The following is a 20,718-nucleotide window of genomic DNA, read 5'->3' on the forward strand; positions in this document are numbered from 1 at the left end:
TGTAACCACTAGTATAAATTTGCAAGATGGTGAGTTGAGGGTAAGAGGTAGCGAGTCTGTGACAACAGAGTAAGACAAAAGCTAATGGCTCACTTGGGAATTGAACCAGCAACCTTGGCTTCATTAGCTTTCTCCTGGAGTGAAATACTTTTAATTGTGTTTTACTTCATGAAATGGCTTAACACAAATTTAGCTAGAGTCTGGATGCCTAATCTTCTCTCTTACAACAGTTGAATCTTTCTTTCACATGTCTATGCTATTATACATTTAGTAATCTTGCTGGCTTTAAAGTGATACCATTTGTGTGGTTCTTTTCTGCAAATGCAATTAACATCACTGACTAAATGATACATTGTAAACAACTTCTGTAGGGATTTTAGGCTATTCCATCATAATTTGGCTGTGCTGAAATATACAATTTATACATGCACAAAAGAAATTGAGGTCATATAGATAACTGGAGTGTCCATTTCCAAAGTAATATTAAAATTTTTGAGTGATACATGGGTGTAGAATATTTCCACTTCAAATAATAAAATACCTGCTACATTTTACAGATAAGAAAACTGAGACCCTAAGAAGGTAAGTGGATTTGCCTAAGGCTCTACGACTAGTTAAAATGACTAAACAAGCCTCTAGTCTCATTTCTAATCTTAAATTCTTTCCATTATTCATCGTTTTATTTAATTGGGAAATCAATAGGCATTTGACTTGATGTCATGCATCTGTCTTTTGCATTTTCTTTAACTTCCAATTGGTTAACTTTTTAAGGATATAGAATCTTGAATTCTCTTCAATAAAATACAAAAATACATCATTTTCATTGCATCCCAAACCTAATCTTTATGTTAGCCAGTGTATATACTTATGACTATATGTCTCAGTCTGTATTTTGCTACTTCATGTCAAAAAAGAATACACGTATTAGTGTACTTAAAGTGTTTTTTTTTTCTGTCCACTTGAGGTAAGCTCATTTTTGGATGGACTGAGGTGTTGATTATTGACATCAAATGTGACATTCCATTTAGTTAATAATAAAAGGATACTTTTAAAAGAAAAATTCTAGACTCATTGATATCATATACTCATGCAAAACTTAGGTATATCAAACCAATTTCTTCTCTAAATACTAATTGTGTGTCATAAGACCGTCTTCAAAAAGTACCATTTTAAACTCTGTAAAAAACAGCTTTTGAAATCTGCAAAGTGAATGTACACTTCATATAGGGTCTATTCTTTACTCAGTAATACCAAGTGTTTGAGGTCCATTTAGAAATACTGGGTTATTACAATGCTTATTCTCTAAATTATTAATTTGTCTGAGACCACCCTCAAGGTCTCCCTTCACCAAAACACAGAAAATGGAAATTTTTGTTGTGTTATAAGAAATGATTATGGTATTTTTCCTTGTAAAAGATAATTTATACTAAAAACTTATTTATGGTAATGTACTCATTTCAAGGTTCAGTTGTTCCTGCTCAAGTGAATTAGAAAGTTAGGTTCCGTTTAGATGTTGAAGTTCTTATAACCCAGGAATCTGTTTATTTACAGAGTAGCAAATTTCATAAATGAATGAATGGATATTTCATAGTTACTAAAGCATTCAGTCTCATAACTTTCAGGGCATATACAATTTGGTAAACTAGCATCACAAAAATCTACCTGTCCAACAAAGAAGTCCTACTAAGACTTAGCAAGATGTTTCTTTTACACATTATACTGTCTCTCATGTTGCTACATCATTTCATTCATTCATTCATTCATTCATTTAAGAATATTTGTTGAACATTAACAACATTCTAGATGCTAAACATAATGAACAGGATATCTGTTCCACTGGAGAACATACCTATTTACAGAAATATGTTTTTAAATGAGAACTCCTAAAATATGGGTTCATTTATTCCCTTTTCTTCCAACATGGTTCAGATAGAGCATCTAGCTGAACCTCATCCAGTCATCCAGTCTTCACGGAGGAGGTAATATTTGGGATAGGTACTGATGACAAGTGGCATTTTGTGCAATGAAGACATCTGTCTAGTGGGAAGCAACATTCCAGGGCAAAACGTGTGAAGGCTTGTATCTTGAAAGGGTCTGATGTGTTTTTGTAACCAATAAAATTCTACAGTGCAGCCACAGAATGCCTCAGGTTATTTTCATCAGAATTAAAAATGTGTCAACTTTATTGATGTCCTAACAGAATTCATGTGTCAATATTGTCACCAATATAAATCATGCTTCTGAAAATGCAGGCTACTCACTTGCTTCTTCCACTAACTCTTCTTCATATCTGCCACAGCCCAGCACATGCTGGAGTGCAGCAGCACACCTGGGAGGATTTGAAAAACCTCAGACAGCATACTGTTCCTTACATGCCCAAATCCTTTATGGGAATGAACACATAAGCAAGCAAAAATGCAACACTTATTTCTACTACTTAAATCTGCAATATATATATTTATATATATATATTTCATTGACAGTATCTGCTTGTTCTTTATACCACTTACTTACCATTTCTAAAAATGCTACTGAAGATTTTTTTCTTTTGATATTGAAGAGTAATGCTTATCACCCTTGAAAGTTTTCATAACACGGTACTTTCCAGATTGCGAGGGCAAGCTGCTGCTGTCATATTATTGTGGCCATTTACAATCATGCTGCCAGAAGGACACACTTAAAATAATTTTGCTGTAATTTCTTTCTTTGCTCTACTATGTCATCACATTAGAAAAAAATGCAAAGAAACTAGTTTGGGGGGTTTTTTGTTTGTTTTTTGGTTTTGAATAAAACATGAGGGGAAAAAAAATCTCCTATGACAAAAATGCATTCTTCCACATTTGGAGACTCATTTTTCTTGAGGTAAGGTTTCATACAATGGCACTTGCAAAAGGATAGCTTGAGGTAAATTTAGAGCAATGAAAAAAAATTCATTGGAGACACTGTGACTCTACTACTTTAATTTAAATGTGAAATAGACACATATTTGCTTATTTTGAATAAGTCTCTTCCTATGAGATGGCACAACAACGTGTATAGAAGTTGGCTTTCATTCTGAGACCTGACTTTTATTCACATTTTGACATTAACAAAGAAAATAAAAGGATCTACTTCATATTAGTGGTCATGGAAGAAAAGCCTTCCTTCCACTTCCATTTTTTTTTCTTTTCTTTCCTTTTTCTGCAATTGACACTGTTTACTGAAACCACAGTTCTACAAAAGCGTGAAAAACCCAAATACAAAGCAGTGGCCAGAGCTGCCTGTGAAAAAAACACTCAGGAGAAGAACTGGAAGAGAGGGAAGCCCAGGAGCAAGGCATTAAGAAGAGGTTAGAAGATAAAAGGGTAAGGCTGAAGGTCCCAGCAGTCCCTGGCCTCTATAGGCAACATAGGCTACATTCAGGGCGATGGGTGGGGAGAGGGTTTCCTACCTCCCCCTGCCTTCCCTTGGCAGATCCCACCAGGTCTCCTGGAACTGGCCCTGTCTTTCCATATTAGCAAAGCAGCACATGTCATCTGTGTACATTTGATCTTATTGCAAAGGAGGGGAATGAAAGGTCTATTCTTTTAAATATTATCTCCCAGAAACTACATCCTCTTTTAGGGCTTGAAACATTTCATTTTGGAAGGTTTAAAAAAAATTAGAATCTATGCCAATAAAATTTAAACTTAGATTTCATGATATATTTAGCTAAAGAATTTAATTTTAAAATACTCAAGTCCAACTATTTTTTGAAAATAAGATGAATATTTAATTTTGAATACTTTCATTTATTTATTTAAAAGATTTATTTACAGGGCACCTGGGTGGCTAAGAAGGTTAAGCATCTGCCCTTTGGCTCCTCATCAGTGGGGAGCCTGCTTCTCCCTCTCCCTCTGCAATTCCCTCCACTCGTGCTCTCTTAACTCTATGTCTCTGTCAAATAAATAAATAAAATCTTTTTATTTTTATTTTTTTATTTTTTAAGATTTTATTTATTAATTTGACAGGCAGAGATCACAAGTAGGCAGAGAGACAGGCAGATTGAGAGGAGGAAGCAGGCTCCCTGCTGAGCAAAGGAGCTCAATCCCAGGACCTTGGGATTAGGACCTGAGCCGAAGGCAGAGGCTTTAACCCACTGAGCCACCCAGGTGCCCCTGAATAAAATCTTTTTAAAAAAGATTTATTTACTTATTTTAGAGGCGGGGTAGAGGGGCCAGGGGAGAGAGAGAATCCTCAAGCAGACTCCCCATTGAGCATGGAGCCAGATGTGGGACTCAAGCCCAGGATCCTGAGATCATGACCCACACTGAAATAAAGAGTCAGGCAATTAACCAACTACACCACCCAGGCACCCTGAATACTTTCATTTAAAGATAAGGCAATTAATGCATCCTTGAGGAGTCACATGGAAGTCTCTTTCCAGACTATCATTGCAAAGAAGTACATTTAGAAAAGGAACAGGAGTTGGAACATACCTTCCTTTATAAATTTAATTGCAGCTAAGGTTCTATTATCTACAAGTCAACATCTTCCTTAAAATAGAAAAAATAACTTATTATTTCTTATAACTTGTTCCTCCTGCATCAAATCCAAAACAAAAAAGAGGGCGTGCCATCACTGTGTTCTTGGTAGTTTTATCTGATCACTCAGAAAAAAGGCACTGGAAATCATAAGGGTGAACTGATGTTTACAATGAGGAGGTCGCTGCCCCCCATTAAACCTTGCCTGGCTCACCTCAGCTTCAGATGATAACAGCATGTTCACCAGGTTTTCCAAGTGATGAAAATGTCAGGGAACCCAAAGTTATGGTTCCCCCAACAACCATAACTTGACTATTTTGCACAGAATTATTAAGGAAGAAAAGTTAGGAACTGACAAATCATATAAACTTACAGTTACACGGAGTTCATGTCTACATAGAGCAAAAATTCAATAATGAGACAACTTAACTGTGTAGCTCACATAAAATCACCTCTTACCTAAGACAATCATAGGAACAAAACTATTTTTGTTTAAACTAAATTATTTAGATAATTAGCTCAGAATATTCTATTCTGTACATGGAGATAAAATGGGAAAAATAACTACTAGAATGATTTGAACTTCAGAATATCATAATAATTTGTATTAAATTGGTGTGTTCTCTATCTATCATAAACATACAGCTAACCAAAATAGATCATTTGACCAACGAAATTGACTTCAATTTATATTTACACTCACAGATACATTCTTAAAGGGATGCCCAGTGAATCTTAATTTTACTTTTTATATCAAGAAAAGTGCCATTTTAAAAACAGATTCTAGATATAGCTGTGGTGATATCAGGTCAAGATAGAGAGAGACACCTCAGTGTTCCACTTATTTATGTATATGTAAGATAAGAAAGAAGGAATGATGGAGTCTGAGGAGAATAGGAAATTGCTTGTTCTCTTAAAGGCTTTAGAATTCAATTAGTCCTCCCCACTCCAAAAAATAGCAACCAAACAAATAAGTCCAGAAGACAAAAGCCAAAGGGTAGGGTCATTAAGGAGCTGTGAGACAGGGGGGTGACAAAGTGAGCTGAGAGCTCGGGTCCTCCCCTCTGTAGTCTGAGAGACCCCTCCCTGGCTTACCAGCAGGGGCTGTGAGCCCTAACTGCTAGCAGTCAAGGTGGGTAATGGCAGCCTCTACTGAGAAAGATCACTTCGTAAAAGAAGAACGGTCACAGCACACAGTGCCCATCAGTGGACTAATTTCCAGTTTCCTCTTAGAGCTGTGAGAGAATCCTCCACGGGCTGAAAGGGACCCTAGACTTTTTTTTTTTTTTTGGACTTACAAAGGGTAGAGGGCTAGAAAAAAAAGTTCTCATCATATGAAGACTCACACTGTTTATGTTTAATGCATATTGTTTGTTTGTTTGTTTGTTTTTTTACCACAAGCTGCTTACATGGGCCATAGCAGTTATTTGAATAAAAAAGTTTTTTTGTTTTTTTTTTTTGTTTTTTTTTTTGCTAGTCTTAGCAGGAAAAAAAAAATCCCTTGGCATTTAGTATTATGAGGCTAGTCAAAATACCACTCAGCATATTTTGTTAGATGTATACCTCCCTTTTAGAAATAGCTGTCATCCCTATGTTTATGTCACCTTACATTTCAACTTGATTTCTGGGGTTTGAACTATATCTCTTTTTCTTAGATCTTAGATTTGGACTTCTCATTAAAAATTCTTAGAGGTATCACTAAAATTTCAATAATAGATATTTGGCTTTGGCTCTCTTTTATAACTTTTCATTTCTTCTACAAAGAAACATTAATTTTCTGAGGTTTATTCTCTTTTTCAAACATCCCATGGCTAAACATCTGATTCAGTAATGTTAAATAGTCAAGGTCTGTTTATTTTAGAAATGGTATATTTAAGGCCTTCAGAGTTCACAGATTGTTGGAAGTTACTTTTCTATATGATTGTCCTATGCAGTACTGGTGACCAAGTAGTGAACTGGGATGACAGCAATTAATACAAGGGAGCCTGGGTTGCTCAGTTGGTTAAGCATCTGCCTTTGGAGGTCTTGATCTCAGGGTCCTGGGATTGACCCCTGCTCCACCCTTCCCCCCATGCTCTTTCGCTCTCAAATAAATAAATAAAATCTTAAAAAAAAAAAAAAAGCAATTAGTACACACATAGCCATGGGTATGGTATGTTTTCCTGCACTAGACTGTGAGTGAGGTCTCTGAGGCCAAGGGTTATGCTGAATTCATTTTTGTCTTATCCTAGGGCCTTTCAGCAAGAAGAAATTGCTGAATATATGAATTTCTTCAACTGAAGTGGTAATTATAGAATGGTGTTGGATGAAGTAAATAATTAAAAATAGTGAACAGTCTAGTGGCCATGATAATTTAAGTTGACTTACCCAAAAATGGCAATTTCCTGTGGTTCGCTCTATAGCTTCATCAGATTCATGTTGCCTCCCCACCCCCCAGAACCTTACAATATCTGTAAGGTTTTCCCATCACAATCCTTTAAGAAGGATGGAGATTTTCCCTAGTTCCATCCATTCCCCTAAAGAGAATAACAATACAATTAACATTCCTAAGGCACAGAGAAATGAAATAACCCACCCTTTCCTGAGTTAACATATTCATTCATTTAACAACTATTCCTGGGCCCAGGATGTGCAGACAGTAGTCTAGGGACTGAAGGTTCAGAAGTTATGAAAGCAAAGCCCTGCCTCAGGGTGGATCTGAGAACATAATGGGGTGTCCAGACAAGTCCCCAGGCCAGTACATTACTGACTCTAGTGATATGTGAGGGTGTTGTAAGAATACAGAGGGGCAGCTGAGTCAGACCAGGAGTCAGGGCAGGGAAGCCCACTAGGAAACTTCCCGGCCAGCGTGAGATGGATAAGCTGGTCAGACAAAGAGAGGGCAGTGACGGGGAGAAGCTGAGCCGGGAAGTATGGCACATCACAGGCCCTGGAAGTGCGGGGAACGAGGCTGGGCCAAGCCTTGGTGAGGAAGAGGAGGGAGGCAAGGCCAGAGCTGTACACAGTGGTCAGAGTAGAGCCAGTCAGTAGTGAGTCCAGGAAAATAATAAAGCTTATAGGAAAGTTATTGAAAAAACACGTCTGAAAAGCATTCATACAACACTCTGTGGGTTTTTGTTTTGTTTTCTGGTGATTTGATTACATTGCTTGGACTCATCAAAGCTGAGAAATGATTCAATTCCGTTCAATCTCTTCATTTTATCGACCAAGTTAAGCCTGGAGAAGTTACATGACTTGCGTGAAGTCCCAGACCCGTTCTCCAGCGCTGGGTGAAATGCACCCAGGTCAGCGGGCTCTCCCACAAGGTGCTCTTCGCTGACATCCTGTTTGCCTGTCTCCTGGTTCCTTTAAACCCTACGTTGAATTCTTTCAAATCTGAGGTGTGCCAACTAAACAATTTTTTGTGGGTTGGATCAGTGACTTGTAACAATTATTTTCCAGAAGTACTAAGCATTTGGTAAGTGTCCAGTCATTCTCCCCTTCTCCCCCATTTTATAGATGTTCAGTTTTTCCAAATTTCTCTATTAAGTTTTCGTGTCTTGCTAGAGCTTAAACATGTACAAGTTTGAATTCAAAAGGCTTATTGTAAGTGTACAGTTAAGATGGCAAACATGAAACATGCTGACTGTTGCAGTTCGATGATTAATGCCACAGATAATCACCGAACATGTTTTATTGCACAACTGATAACATGCGCACACAATGAAGACACAAAGATACTCTGAACTAGTCAACGTGCTCAAGACTAAATGCCAGCGTTTGTTTTTATAGTTTTTGTAATCTCACCTGCTAAGACCCTTATCTTCATAAAACCACTGAGTTCCTGAATAAATATTGTGCCACAGATTTAAATCTTCTGGGGGATTTGATGCAAGTGGTTGCTGGATTTTACGTCTCAGAAGCTCATATCTAAAGCAAAAGACAAGCAGAAACATTGGGATTATCTCAACTAATGTTATTACCAAAACTCAGGTTGTTTCATAGCATGAGTGTCTGGTGTGTGCACATAAACGAAAAGAAAACATCTTAATTTACAATCATGAAGTTTTTTTTCCCAGATAATCACTGTCTTCTGGCTCAAGTTTCAGGTATTCAATTATTTTGAAACAATCAGCTACATTCACATTTTACTATTATCAGTAAGAATGATAACATTTTAGATTTCTTCTATTTCAGATTTGCCAAAACATTATCACCAGTTTCACACAAAGTGGAAATACAAAATGCTTATAAAGTTAATGGTTTTCTAAGACATCAACCCATCACTGCTTTATAAATAATGATAATATTATCAACTTGCAGCTCTTGGCTGAGTGTCAAGTTGAGGTTGTTAAAAAGCTATTTCAGAATCACACACGTTTCTTTCATCTTATCTATGTCCCTGACCACATTCTTTACAAGTTTCCAGATAATAATACCCTGCCAGAGAATTATTGTGTTAGCTTCAGAATTTTGAGGCATTTTTGTGTAAATGTATCATTCAGAACAGGCATCGAGTTTGTCTAACATATAATAAAAACATATTCTGAAAATCAAGAGAAGGATTACATCAAAAATTGTTAGGGAGCAGTGATTGTTGTTTGAAGGGGTTTTAGAGCTTCACAAAATTATATTTCTATCTCGAACTTCTATGGCTCCATATAAGTCGAGATACACAATATGAAATTGTATTCGAGTTATGAGTGGGGGTATCCAATTAGGAATTAGTTCTACATTCATCCGTGAGTAAAAGCCTCCCTTCCTTCCTTCTTCCGTTCCTTCCTTCCTTCCTGGAGATAAGACCATAGCAAAATCCAAATGCACAGTCACTTTCTCTTACCTCAAATTGGGTCCGTTTGGTCTGGATGGTGGCTGCCACGAAATTCCAACATATGACTCACTTAGTGGAACCACCAACAATGGGTTAATGCCCTGAGGTAGGGTTGGGTGGGTGGTAACATGGGTAGGTAAACTCTCTGTGCACCCTCCTAGGTACCCGTTACCTCCTGAGCAAGCCACAATGGTGACAGAGTAATTAGTGAAAGGAATCAGATGAGTAATTACTTGACTTAACACTGAGGGAGTCACATTGGTTATTGTGATACGAGGATCCGGCATGCGGATCTCATAGCTAAGCAGGTCTCCATTCTGCATGAGTGGGGGTTTCCAAGTGACCTGAAATAAAAGATAAATTTAGAATCAGTGTGACACAGGAACCGAGCAAGTGAAGTTCACAAGACCTAGAATTTTGCCGTGCCTTGTTTTCACTTAAGCCACTTTCTAAATGCCTCCTTTCGACTTAGTCTTTTGCACTAGACAGTAATGAAAGGTTTGGGATCAATTAGCAGTACACCAGGAACTAAATGAAATGCTGTTTCCTGGGTTTGGCTTTTCATCATGATACTTTCTAGGACTGTCAGACTAATACACACCTTAGTGATTCATCTCCACTGTGGGTGTGCTAAAGGACACAGAGCACACACATGGAGGAAATTCACACATCCGCAGGCATCAATGGGGCAGCGGCAGGATTTGACAGTTTTCTTGTTTATAACTCAATTAAATGAAACATCAGAACTCCCCGCTTTGCATTATTAGTATGTACTCTAAATATGTCACTCCTTTTTTTTTGGATGGTGATGGTGGAGGAATCAGACTTTGCATTTTCTGAGGATGCACAATTGAGTTTCTGAATCTCATACGTGCATCATGTAGAAAGTAAAGCAATAGCAAATTCTAGTCTCAGATATACGAGATAAGCCTTAAAAAAGGCAAGCAAAGGATGATCCTGTTTAACTAACACATGGGCCTGAGCATGGGCCAGAAAAAAAGAAACATTTTGTAATGGAATATTACAATGCTTAATATTCCTTTTTTTTTTTTTGGCTAAATTTTTTAAGGCTATAGTGGTAATACGCTCATGCTTTGGGGGTAAAAGAACCCTAGAAAAATGTATATAGGCCATTAAAAAAATCATTTTTTTACATACTATTTTGTTTTCTCTCTTACCATTGTCTTGCAACGTCCCTTAAAATCTGGAGTATATATTTCATCTCCTAAATAGCCTGTAAGCTTCTGGATGGCAGGGCCCAAATTGTATGCCCATTTAATGCCATGCACACGGAGATAGAATTCAGTAAGTAACTGTACTCACAGCTGATTAGATTATATGTTTTCCCTGAGCATAGTTATTGTAAAAATTTAAAAGACATATTTCCAGAGTAAATATATATTGGTAACCACATTTGTAACCCTACAGAAAATCAAAGTCAGAAAAAAGTAACAAAAATTAGGATAGAGAAGAACTGACCAACATTTTCTATCTTAAATCAAAGGGAAAAGAGTTTCTTCCAGAAGGATTATCACCTAGGATTTTGAGAGGGCATTCTTACTAATAAGTGGCAACAAAATGGGCTCCCCCACATGTCAGTTGTCTAGTTGCTTGATGACTGTGTCCTAATTTATAATTAGCAATGACCCAGTATCTATTCAGATTTTACTACATGGCTTGCAATTGTTAATTTTAAAAACTCCTTGGAGTGGACCACACTGTCCTAGGGCAAAAAGAAGGTTTAAATGTGTTCCTTATGAGCATAGCAGATGTGTCTGCATGTAGGGAAGATCAAAGAAACCTAAAGAGCAAAGGTTGTAGAAAAGATACAGGATTCTATTTGTTTTGGAGGTACAATGCTCAGTGGACACACACCAAAAAAGGAGTCAAGGTCAAACTCAGGGCTTCTTGATACTTGTCACGTACATGAAAAATGGAAGGGTTATGATAGCTAAATTCAACCCTACTGATACGTGGAATACCACTTCTTTGCCTCTCAAGCCAGAACATTCCAAGTTCAGGTCAAGGTCTGGCAGCACTTGAAAGAATTAAAACTTAGGAGACAGTCTGTGCAGTTGAGCTAATAGTAAATTGGTTTGGAACTTGGTATTGAGGCTGAGAAAAACCATTCATAACATAAAACTTGAAGGGTGCTTGGGTGGCTCACTCAATTAAGCATCTGCCTTCAGCTCAGGTCATGATTCCAGAGTCCTGGGAGCAAGTCCTGTGGGGGGCTTCTTGCTCAGTGGGGACTCTGCCTCTTCCTCTCTCTCTCTGACCCTCACCCCACTCATGCTCATGCTTTCTCTCTCAAATTAAATAAAATCTTTAAAATAAAGAAATATATCTTGGATAAGATATCCAGAAGAGGTTAAGAGATTGGATGTAATGACACTGGAGACAGTCATTTGATCTTTGGGAAAAAAAAAAAAAAAAACTAATTTTCTCTACTATAAATGTTTACAACTAGAAATGAGCTATTTTTCTCATTTAAAAAGTTAGACTTAGAAAGAAAATGTCTTTTTGACAGTACTGAATTGGAAGACATGAATCTACTTCTACAGAAATTTTTCGAAGGACTTTTACGTGGAAAAGGCCATTGTCCTTATGGTCAATAAGCTAACAGAAGCGGCAGCTAATTGGATTACCTTCCTGAAAATATCCTGCAGCCATTATTAAAAATAAATGTATCTAAGATTTTTAAGGAGCCAGCTAGCTAAATATTGTATTCTATTCTTTCCTAGGCTTAAGAGCATATTTACCATAGTATGGCCAAAATGTATGAGATTAACACTTGGTTTAACTTCCCAAGGTTTTTTATATATACATGGGCCACAGGAAGGATTATGGAGTATTGCCGAATCCCCGAAAACTAGCACCAAAGAATCTCTTCCTGACCTGAATAAGTGAGAGATAGATGTTCTCTAAAACAGTAATTTTACATTGAAAACTATTATATAGAATTATAGTTATTGGCTAGAAATAAAATGCTTATTTCAGAGCTCTCTTGCCTACCATAATTATTTTTTAGTTGAGTGCTTCTTAGATTTTCAGTTTTCTTTTAAGTTATTATTTTTTGGAAGACTTCATGTCTTCATGTAATTGCATAACTCTAAGACTACTTAATCAATACAACATATAGATATACAAGGACCAACAGCATGGAATACTTGACTCCATATAGCAATTTCTCTTAACAACGGACTCCCTGGCGAAGCTTCTCACACGGAATAAATTGTACAATAAATATTTGTTGAAATAAAATTAAATGTTCTCTTTCAAAATGTCATCCTTTTCTTTTAAAATTGCTAACATTACTTTCTCATTTCAGATAGTAGATTTGCATCTTGAAACAAGAGAAAGAGTATATGTAATATAGTATTTATATATTTATAATAAATGTAGATATAGATATAGGTATATAGTTGATTATGGCCTTTCACCTCTACCTTCTTCCCATCCCTCTCCATTGCCAGCTACCCTCTTTTTTTTTTTTTTTAAATCTCATTTTTTTTTTTTAAAGATTTTATTTATTAATTTGACAGAGAGAAATCACAAGTAGACGGAGAGGCAGCCAGAGAGAGAGAGAGAGAGGGAAGCAGGCTCTCTGCTCAGCAGAGAGCCCGATGCGGGACTCGATCCCAGGACTCTGAGATCATGACCTGAGCCGAAGGCAGCGGCTTAACCCACTGAGCCACCCAGGCGCCCATCAGCTACCCTCTTAAAAGGATAACATAATATTTTGGGATATATTCTCCCATACTTTCTGGTATGCTCATATAACCAAAGCAAATATACCCACACATATATAAGCTTTCTCTTTTTAAAAATTTTTTTACAAGATATGTTTATTCTACACCTGTTAATCTGCAACTTAATTTTTACACTTAACATTAGAGGATAGACTCATTATTTTTCTGTTACATAATATTCCTTTCGTGACTGAAAACAAATTATCCAGTTTTTATCCTATTGACATTTCCTTACTGCTAAAACCAATATTTGAAAATATATGCATATATAGTTGTATTTGTTTTTTATTGGATAGATTAGCAAGAATTGCTATGCCAGAAGGTATATTATGTTTAATTTTAATCATTATTAAGGGATTACTTTCTAAAAGGTTGAGGTAATTCACTTTATCACAGACAATGAGAGTTTCCATGATCTGTTTCTTCACAAACTATTAAAATTACCACTCCTTTCAGTTTTTGCTTATTACTTTATTATTTCTCTATTTCTTAATTATTACTTATTTCTCTAATTAGTTTGCATTCTCTTGACTTTTTTGGCAAGGTATAAACATTTCCAAATATTACTGACCCTTTGATATCTCCCCTCTAAATTATCCATATTTTGCACATTATTTTCTATTGAATTACCTTTTTATCTTAAATTATTAGAAGTTCTTTGTATATTATGTGGAAATAACCTATTTTTCTATAATGTGTGTTACAGCTGTATTTTACCAAACTGTCTCTTGGAGTTTAACGTTTGTTTTGTTTTGTTTTTTGAGGAAGTTATATGGCCAGCAAGAAACAATCAAATTATTTTCTAGCTATATATAATTATTTTTCTTTTTAAAATATCTTTTCTTTTTCTTTAATTTTAAAGATTTAACTTATTTATTAGAGAGAGTGCATGAGCAGGGTGGGGAGGGGCAGAGGGAGAGAGAGGAGCAGGCTCCCCTCCGAACAGGGAGCCCAACCAACATGGAGCTCTAATCCCAGAACCCCAGGATCATGGGGTGCCTGGGTGGCTCAGTGGGTTAAGCCTCTGCCTTTGGCTCAGGTCATGCTCCCAGGGTCCTGGGATGGAGCCCCGCATTGGGCTCTCTGCTCAGCAGGGAGCCTGCTTCCTTCTCTCTCTGCTGCCTCTCTGACTACTTTGATCTCTGACTGTCAAATAAATAAATAAAAATCTTTAAAAAAAAAAAAAGAACCCCAGGATCATGACATGAGCTGAAGACAGACCCTTCAGCTAGGTGCCCCTAGCTTTTCTTTTAAGTCCTAGTTTCTGGTTTTTGTTTTGTTTTGTTTTTCTTTGGAAAGATCTGTCTAATCTTTAAATTATATATAATTCTTTTTCTAAGCTTTCTATTTTTTCACATTAAAATTTTAATTTATTGGAATTTAGTTAAGATATAATAGAAAGATCTTTTTTTCTTACACATGGACTGTCAGGCCAGTACTATTTTTTTAAAAAAACCATTATTTCCCACTGAAATAAAATGTTGCTTCTACAAGAAGTTAAGTTCTCATGTATACTTGTATCTGTATCTAACCTCTAGTCTGCTCAAGTGATCATTTGTCTGTTGTTATGCTAATACCATACCATGTCATGATTCAGTGGCTTTATGATAAGTTGAAATACTGAAGATGTCACCTTGGCATTTTTTTTCTTTCACAATTTTCTGGACTAGTTTGACCATTTAGCCTTTTTTATATAATTTAAAATCATTTTATCCAGTTTGAAACAAAACATTATTGTCAGTCTCATTTGATTGATGTTAGGTGTATAAGTCAACTTTGGAAGGTTTAATTTACTGTGGAATTAAGTCCTTTCATCCAGGAAGACAGCATAGTCTCCTTCTGTTGCAGTGTAAAGAAGCTGAGAACAGCATGGGCTCTTAGAACCACCATATTGCTTTGGGGTGAATTCCAGCTCTTCTCCATATGTAATCTTAGGTAGGTTACTTCTATTCTTTTTTTTTTTTTTTTAAGATTTTATTTATTTATTTTACAGAGAGAGAGAGATCACAAGTAGGCAGAGAGGCAGGCAGAGGGAGAGGAGGGAGCAGGCGCTCTGCTGAGCAGAGAGCCCGACAAGGGTCTCGATCCCAGGACCCTGAGATCATGACCTGAGCTGAAGGCCGAAGCTTAACCCACTGAGCCACCCAGGCGCCCTGGTTACTTCTATTCTTAATTCCCAGTATTCCTGCCTATGAAATGGGGATAGTAATAGCACCTCTTTGCTAGAGCTGGATTAAGTATCGAATGAGAGCAATTCCTAGAATTTAATATGAACTTGGTAAATAGTAGTCATCATTGCTATTTTATTTTCTTCCATAAGATGCTACAAATATATATAAATAATATATATTATCATTTGATTTAAGCAGACATCAACGACAGGTCCACCTTCGTGAATGGGTGATAATGGTGATTAGGACAACTCTTTTTACTCTGGGTTATTATCAGATTTGTAAATGAGCAACACTAAGAGTATACACCCTAGTAACAATGCATGGACAGAATCTGTGGACACTGCTACTCCTTGTAGCCCAAGATCACAGTGGGTGTCTTTAGCAGTCTGAGCGGAGTGAAAGCTCTGACACTTGAAGACTGAGAACTGCAGACCTATTGTCTTTCATTCTGCTTTAGCTTTGGAAGGTGGGGCTGTGCTTGAGTCATCACCATCGAAGTTTTTTTTTGCCACATCACAGTTACACGACATAACTGCATGTTTTATTTTCTAACTAGTCCTCAATTACACTCAAGACCATCAAAAAAAACCCCAAAAAACAAAAACCCCAAATCTTGCCATTTGCAATGACATGGATGGAACTAGAGGGTATTATGCTAAGCGAAATAAGTCAATCAGAGAAAGACAATTATCATATGATCTCACCGACATGAGGAATTTGAGAAACAAGGCAGAGGATCATAGGGGAAGGGAGGGAAAAATGAAACAAGAAGAAACTAGAGAGGGAGACAAACCATAAAAGACTCTTAATCTTGGAAATAAACTGAGGGTTGCTGGAGGACAGAGGGGGTGGAAGCTATGGGGTGGCTGGGTGATGGACATTGGGGAGGGTATGAGCTATGGTAAGGAAAAACAAATAAATAAATGAAAAAAATTAAAAACAAAACAAAACAAAAAGACTTGAGTCTTTAGCAACCTCTAAACCTTTATAAGCAACCTTGTAAATCTTGCATTTTTATAAAGTGAACAGTTGAGTCTTAAACACCAGCAATCCTAGAAATTGACTTTTTTTTCTTTTTTAAAGATTTTATTTATTTATCTGACAGACAGAGATCACAAGTAGGCAGAGAGGCAGGCAGAGAGAGAAGGAAGCAGGTTCCCCGCTGAGCAGAGAGCCCTATGTGGGGTCGATCCTAGGACCCTGGGATCAGGACCTGAGCCGAAGGCAGAGGCTTAACCCACTGAGCCACCCAGGCGCCCCCTAAAAATCGACTTTATCTTAATCTGATTTTACATTGAATTTTTGCTAGAAATGGCTGCTAAATCTTTTAAGTCCTTTTTCTATTGCATCTATTGATAAAAAAATTGTATGAGCTTTCTCTGTTGATCAGTTGACTTAGGAAGTATGACAGATGTCATGGCATTAAACCATCCTTACATTTTTGGAGTCAAGCCAAATGCCTCCTGGCATGTCATTCTTTTAATATACTCCTTGATTCAATTTCCTAATATTTTATTGAAAAGTTCTGAATCTATATTCATATATGAAATTAGTCTATAGTTTTACCGAACTATCTTTTTTCAAGTTTTAGCAGAGTACTTTTGCCAACTTTAGAAAATGCAATGAATTTTCTTACATGATTAAATACCAAATAAACCTGCATGGTTTTTACTTTTTCAGATAACCTCTCTGACATCATATATTATTTATTTTCTTTATAATCAAATAATCAAAAACAGAATTAAGAATATGACTTTGATATACAGCTGTGCTCTCCAATTTTCCCTTCTTAAAGCTCAAATGTATGCCAAGTCCTATCACCTTTTTGCACTTATTATCATGTTATTTGTTTTCTATTTGACCTAAGTAAGTATATGGAGTTCTCCCTGCATTCCTTGTTAGATCACGACATCTTACAGGCAGGATGGGGTGACGGTGAACAGAACATATGGCCCAATATAGAACGAACTAGGGAGAAACACCAGGCCAGTCCTGTTCTCCCTCATCCCGTTGACTGGTATTCCTTATTCCTCTTATGCTGATTTTTTTTTTTTCTACCAAGTCCTTGTAACTTCTGGGCATATTATATATTTATTCATGTAGTTCTGTCTAAAATGTAAGTTCCATGAAAGTAAGGATTCTGTTTTGGTCTCTGGTGTATCCTCAGTGCTTAAAGAGGCACTCATGAAGGTATGTCCCTGCTCAATAAATGTCAGCGGAACTGAAGTTACTATTGTTGTTGTTAATATTAGTGACGATTTCCTTCATCCTAATACTCAGAATGACTCTATGTGGTAAATGTCGAATCAATTTCTTAACTGTTGCATTAATGACAAGTATGGTCATTAATATTTCATGTATACACAATTTTAACTTTTAGATCTTGTGTTTTACAGAGAGAAATCACTCTACTACAGTCACATGCTTTTGTGTGTCAGGTAAGCTATATCACTGGAAGATGTAGTTTAGCAATCTTAAGATCTTTCTGAACATAATGTGAGCCAATTATACTGAAGCACAAATACGTTGCTTTAATATTTAAATATGTATTAGCCTAAGGTAGATTCAGTTGTATATTCCTGAAGAGTCTATTCATTGATAACTTCTTCTTTTCTAGATATAAATAAAATGAGAATTAATTAATGATTTAAAATTATGATAAAAAAAAAACTTTTGTTAATGTACCATGGCCATATATTTCAAGTACCTTCTTAGAGATTTGAGATTCCTGACCTGGTAGGTGAGAGCCTGGGACATTGAGCTCCCTAGCCAAGCTAATCTAAACTTTAGTCAAGCAAGCCGACAAGCCATGTACACTGTTTCATCCTGGGATGAGGTTACAAAATCAAAAGTGGGAATTTAAAAAAAGAAGAAGAAGAAGAAAAAGGAAGGCCACTTGTTTTGGGTACTTTTGATCATTATTTACATATGCCGAATTAAGTAGCATTGTGCATGGAGACATTACTCTTCTGAAAATATTTGTTCTTTTTTTCAGATCTGACTAGTTATTAAATTTTTGTCCTAGAGAATCCAGAAAAATGTCCAGTACATATGTAGCTTTGCCTTTGCGAAGGGACAGTGCTTAAGTCGCATTGTATCGATTGGTATTGCTACTGAAGTTTTTTAAGATTCCCTCAGGATTAAAACAAAAAGTTATTTCTGAAATGATTAATGACTCTAGGTTTGTTTGGGATTTTGTTTGGTTTGGTTTGGTTTTTCTTTTGAATGAAGAGCAATTCTTAAGATTGCCCAATCTGTCTAATAAACATTATATGCCATATACTTCAAATTAATGTCCTTTTAGTGGATGCTCAACAGAATTTGATATACTTTTGATATTTCTATCAAAAAGGTGTGTTGCTTTGCTAGTCTCTCATTGAAACTAAAAAAGGCTTTTAAAAATAGCTCTTAGTTTACAGGTCAAATTAAATTTCTTCAATAATCTACACTGTTTAGTAACATCTAGTGTTTGCTTTTGTTGGGGAGAGAGAACACACAACATAGATCCAAGTAATAATTTCAACAGATGAACTTTGCTGTTATGCAAATACCCTTTGTTTTGTGCTCTGGTGAGCAAGCTACTGTACCAATACTTTTGGCAGTAGTACAAGACTGAATCCATGGAAGCATGTGTGTATTTACACAAAAGAGGCTTCTAAGCTACAAAACTCCCTCCTGTTTGGTTACACTAATTTCCCTTGAATGAAGTTTGTATGCAAGCCAAAACAATGGTAGTTATCCTGTCCTCTAGAGTTCATTCCCAGTAGAATGAAGTGAATAATTGAACACTTTCTAGATAGCCCAGTAATATGCTATTTTTATTTCTTTCCCCATCGTTTTGATTCTTTGATCATTAAAAAAAATCAGAATATTGGTAATTGGAACTTTTGTTAGTATGCTAATCCATTTGTCTGCATTTTCCCATCTCTTCTCATTTTCTGATCTATTTAAATCTGACGTGGTGGTTAAGCTAAGCATCCCATTGTGGCATTCAAAGTATTTCAGGTGTGTGAGGCAAATGGAAGCATCTCAACAATATAATTAAGGGGATACAGGGAGAAATGAAAAACTGACATCAAATTCAAGATAGTTTGGGCCAAAGGCCAAAACCCAGTTTCTCCAGCGAATGTCTAAAACAACAAATGTGTGCCTTTTGTCAGTAGATGGCTCTGTTCAACACAGAGTCAATCCAGGGTAAATTCCAAATTCTGCAAAGGAGAAAGAACACTCAGTTTCTTACCTCGGCTGAATCAGGTCCTAGCACACGCACCACGGGTGGCTGTACTCCAGCAGGTCGTGAGGGTCTCGTGGTTACTTCTACCCAAGCACTGCTATTTGTACCTCCATTAACAGTGCTCATTACTACCCTGTATTCATATTTTGTCCATGGTCTAAGAGCAGAAGTCTTGTCAATATACCTCATGGAATGACTTCTTGGGAGAGTTACTAGGGTAGTAACTTCTTCCTCCCCTTGGACTCTTCTGTCAATTGTGAAGTTCTCCACCAAGCCATTGGGGTGCTTGGGAGGATGCCAAGATATAATCACAGATGTTGGGGTATCAGAGAACAGCTCTGGACTTGGGATATCTTCCGGTGCATCTGGGAGTGTCCATACAGTCTGGGACTCTGGAGAGAGGGAACAACCTTTCATAGTACAGGCTTCTACCTGGAACTTATAGGCAGTATATGGGCGCAAATCGATCACTGTCCAATTAGTGATATTTCCAGAAGTTTTCAGGGAGAGGTGGCCATGTTGGTAAATGTTAAAATGGGTAATGACCCCATTGCACTTTAAAGGATGCTGCCAGGTGACCAACATCATTCTTGACTTCACATCCAGAAGAATTGGAGGATCCATAGGTCCAGGTTCTATGAAGTGGCATAAATACAAAAAATGATTATCTCTTGCAAACTTCCCCCATCTCTTCAAAATAAAACTAAAATGAATGATAACTCTTCTGTAAAAGTATGAAATTGGACACTTGGCAAAGGCCAATTAGAAAGTAAATAGATGTCATAGGACAGTAGAGACAAAGACTGTGACTGCTTTGTTCTTAAATGTGCGAGAGGTACTTGTTGAATATTATGGAGCTCAATTGTCATTTTTCCTTTCTAAGAGAATTTCATCAAATTCATTTGTCTTTCTTAAGCTAATGATTAAACATATGAAGCAGACTTTTCTGCACTAAAGGTATTAAAAGGGAACGATATCAGAGGGCTGCCGTAACCAAAGTTCCATTTTTCTAGAGCCCCAGTAACTAATTATAATCAATAACACTATCATAACAAACCTGCATATTTTACAGCCCAGTAAAATCCTTCAGCATCTCTCATTATATATTCCATATTATACCTAGTTCTGTTTATCATTCTAATCCATGTTTTGCAATTTATCTACTCCCTGTTAATATTATAGGTGATTTTTTACTGTGACTGTGACAGAAGCTGCCGATTTAGCTCTTTCACCTACTGATAAATAA

General features: G+C 36.7%; 1 protein-coding gene across 1 annotated transcript in view; it reads right to left on the reverse strand.

Annotated features, from left to right (window-relative positions):
* USH2A (usherin) overlaps positions 1–20,718 on the reverse strand; it is a 681,041-nt gene that overhangs the window by 222,574 nt on the left and 437,749 nt on the right. Inside the window, exons 40-42 of the mRNA XM_032319004.1 lie at positions 19,479–20,107; positions 9,322–9,656; positions 8,289–8,411 (exon numbers count right to left, since the gene is read on the reverse strand). Of these exons, the coding sequence (XP_032174895.1) occupies positions 8,289–8,411; positions 9,322–9,656; positions 19,479–20,107 (1,087 nt within the window). The remainder of the gene's footprint in view (positions 1–8,288; positions 8,412–9,321; positions 9,657–19,478; positions 20,108–20,718) is intronic.

The sequence above is a fragment of the Mustela erminea genome, chromosome 17 (assembly GCF_009829155.1).
Source record: "Mustela erminea isolate mMusErm1 chromosome 17, mMusErm1.Pri, whole genome shotgun sequence".
NCBI lineage: Eukaryota > Metazoa > Chordata > Mammalia > Carnivora > Mustelidae > Mustela > Mustela erminea.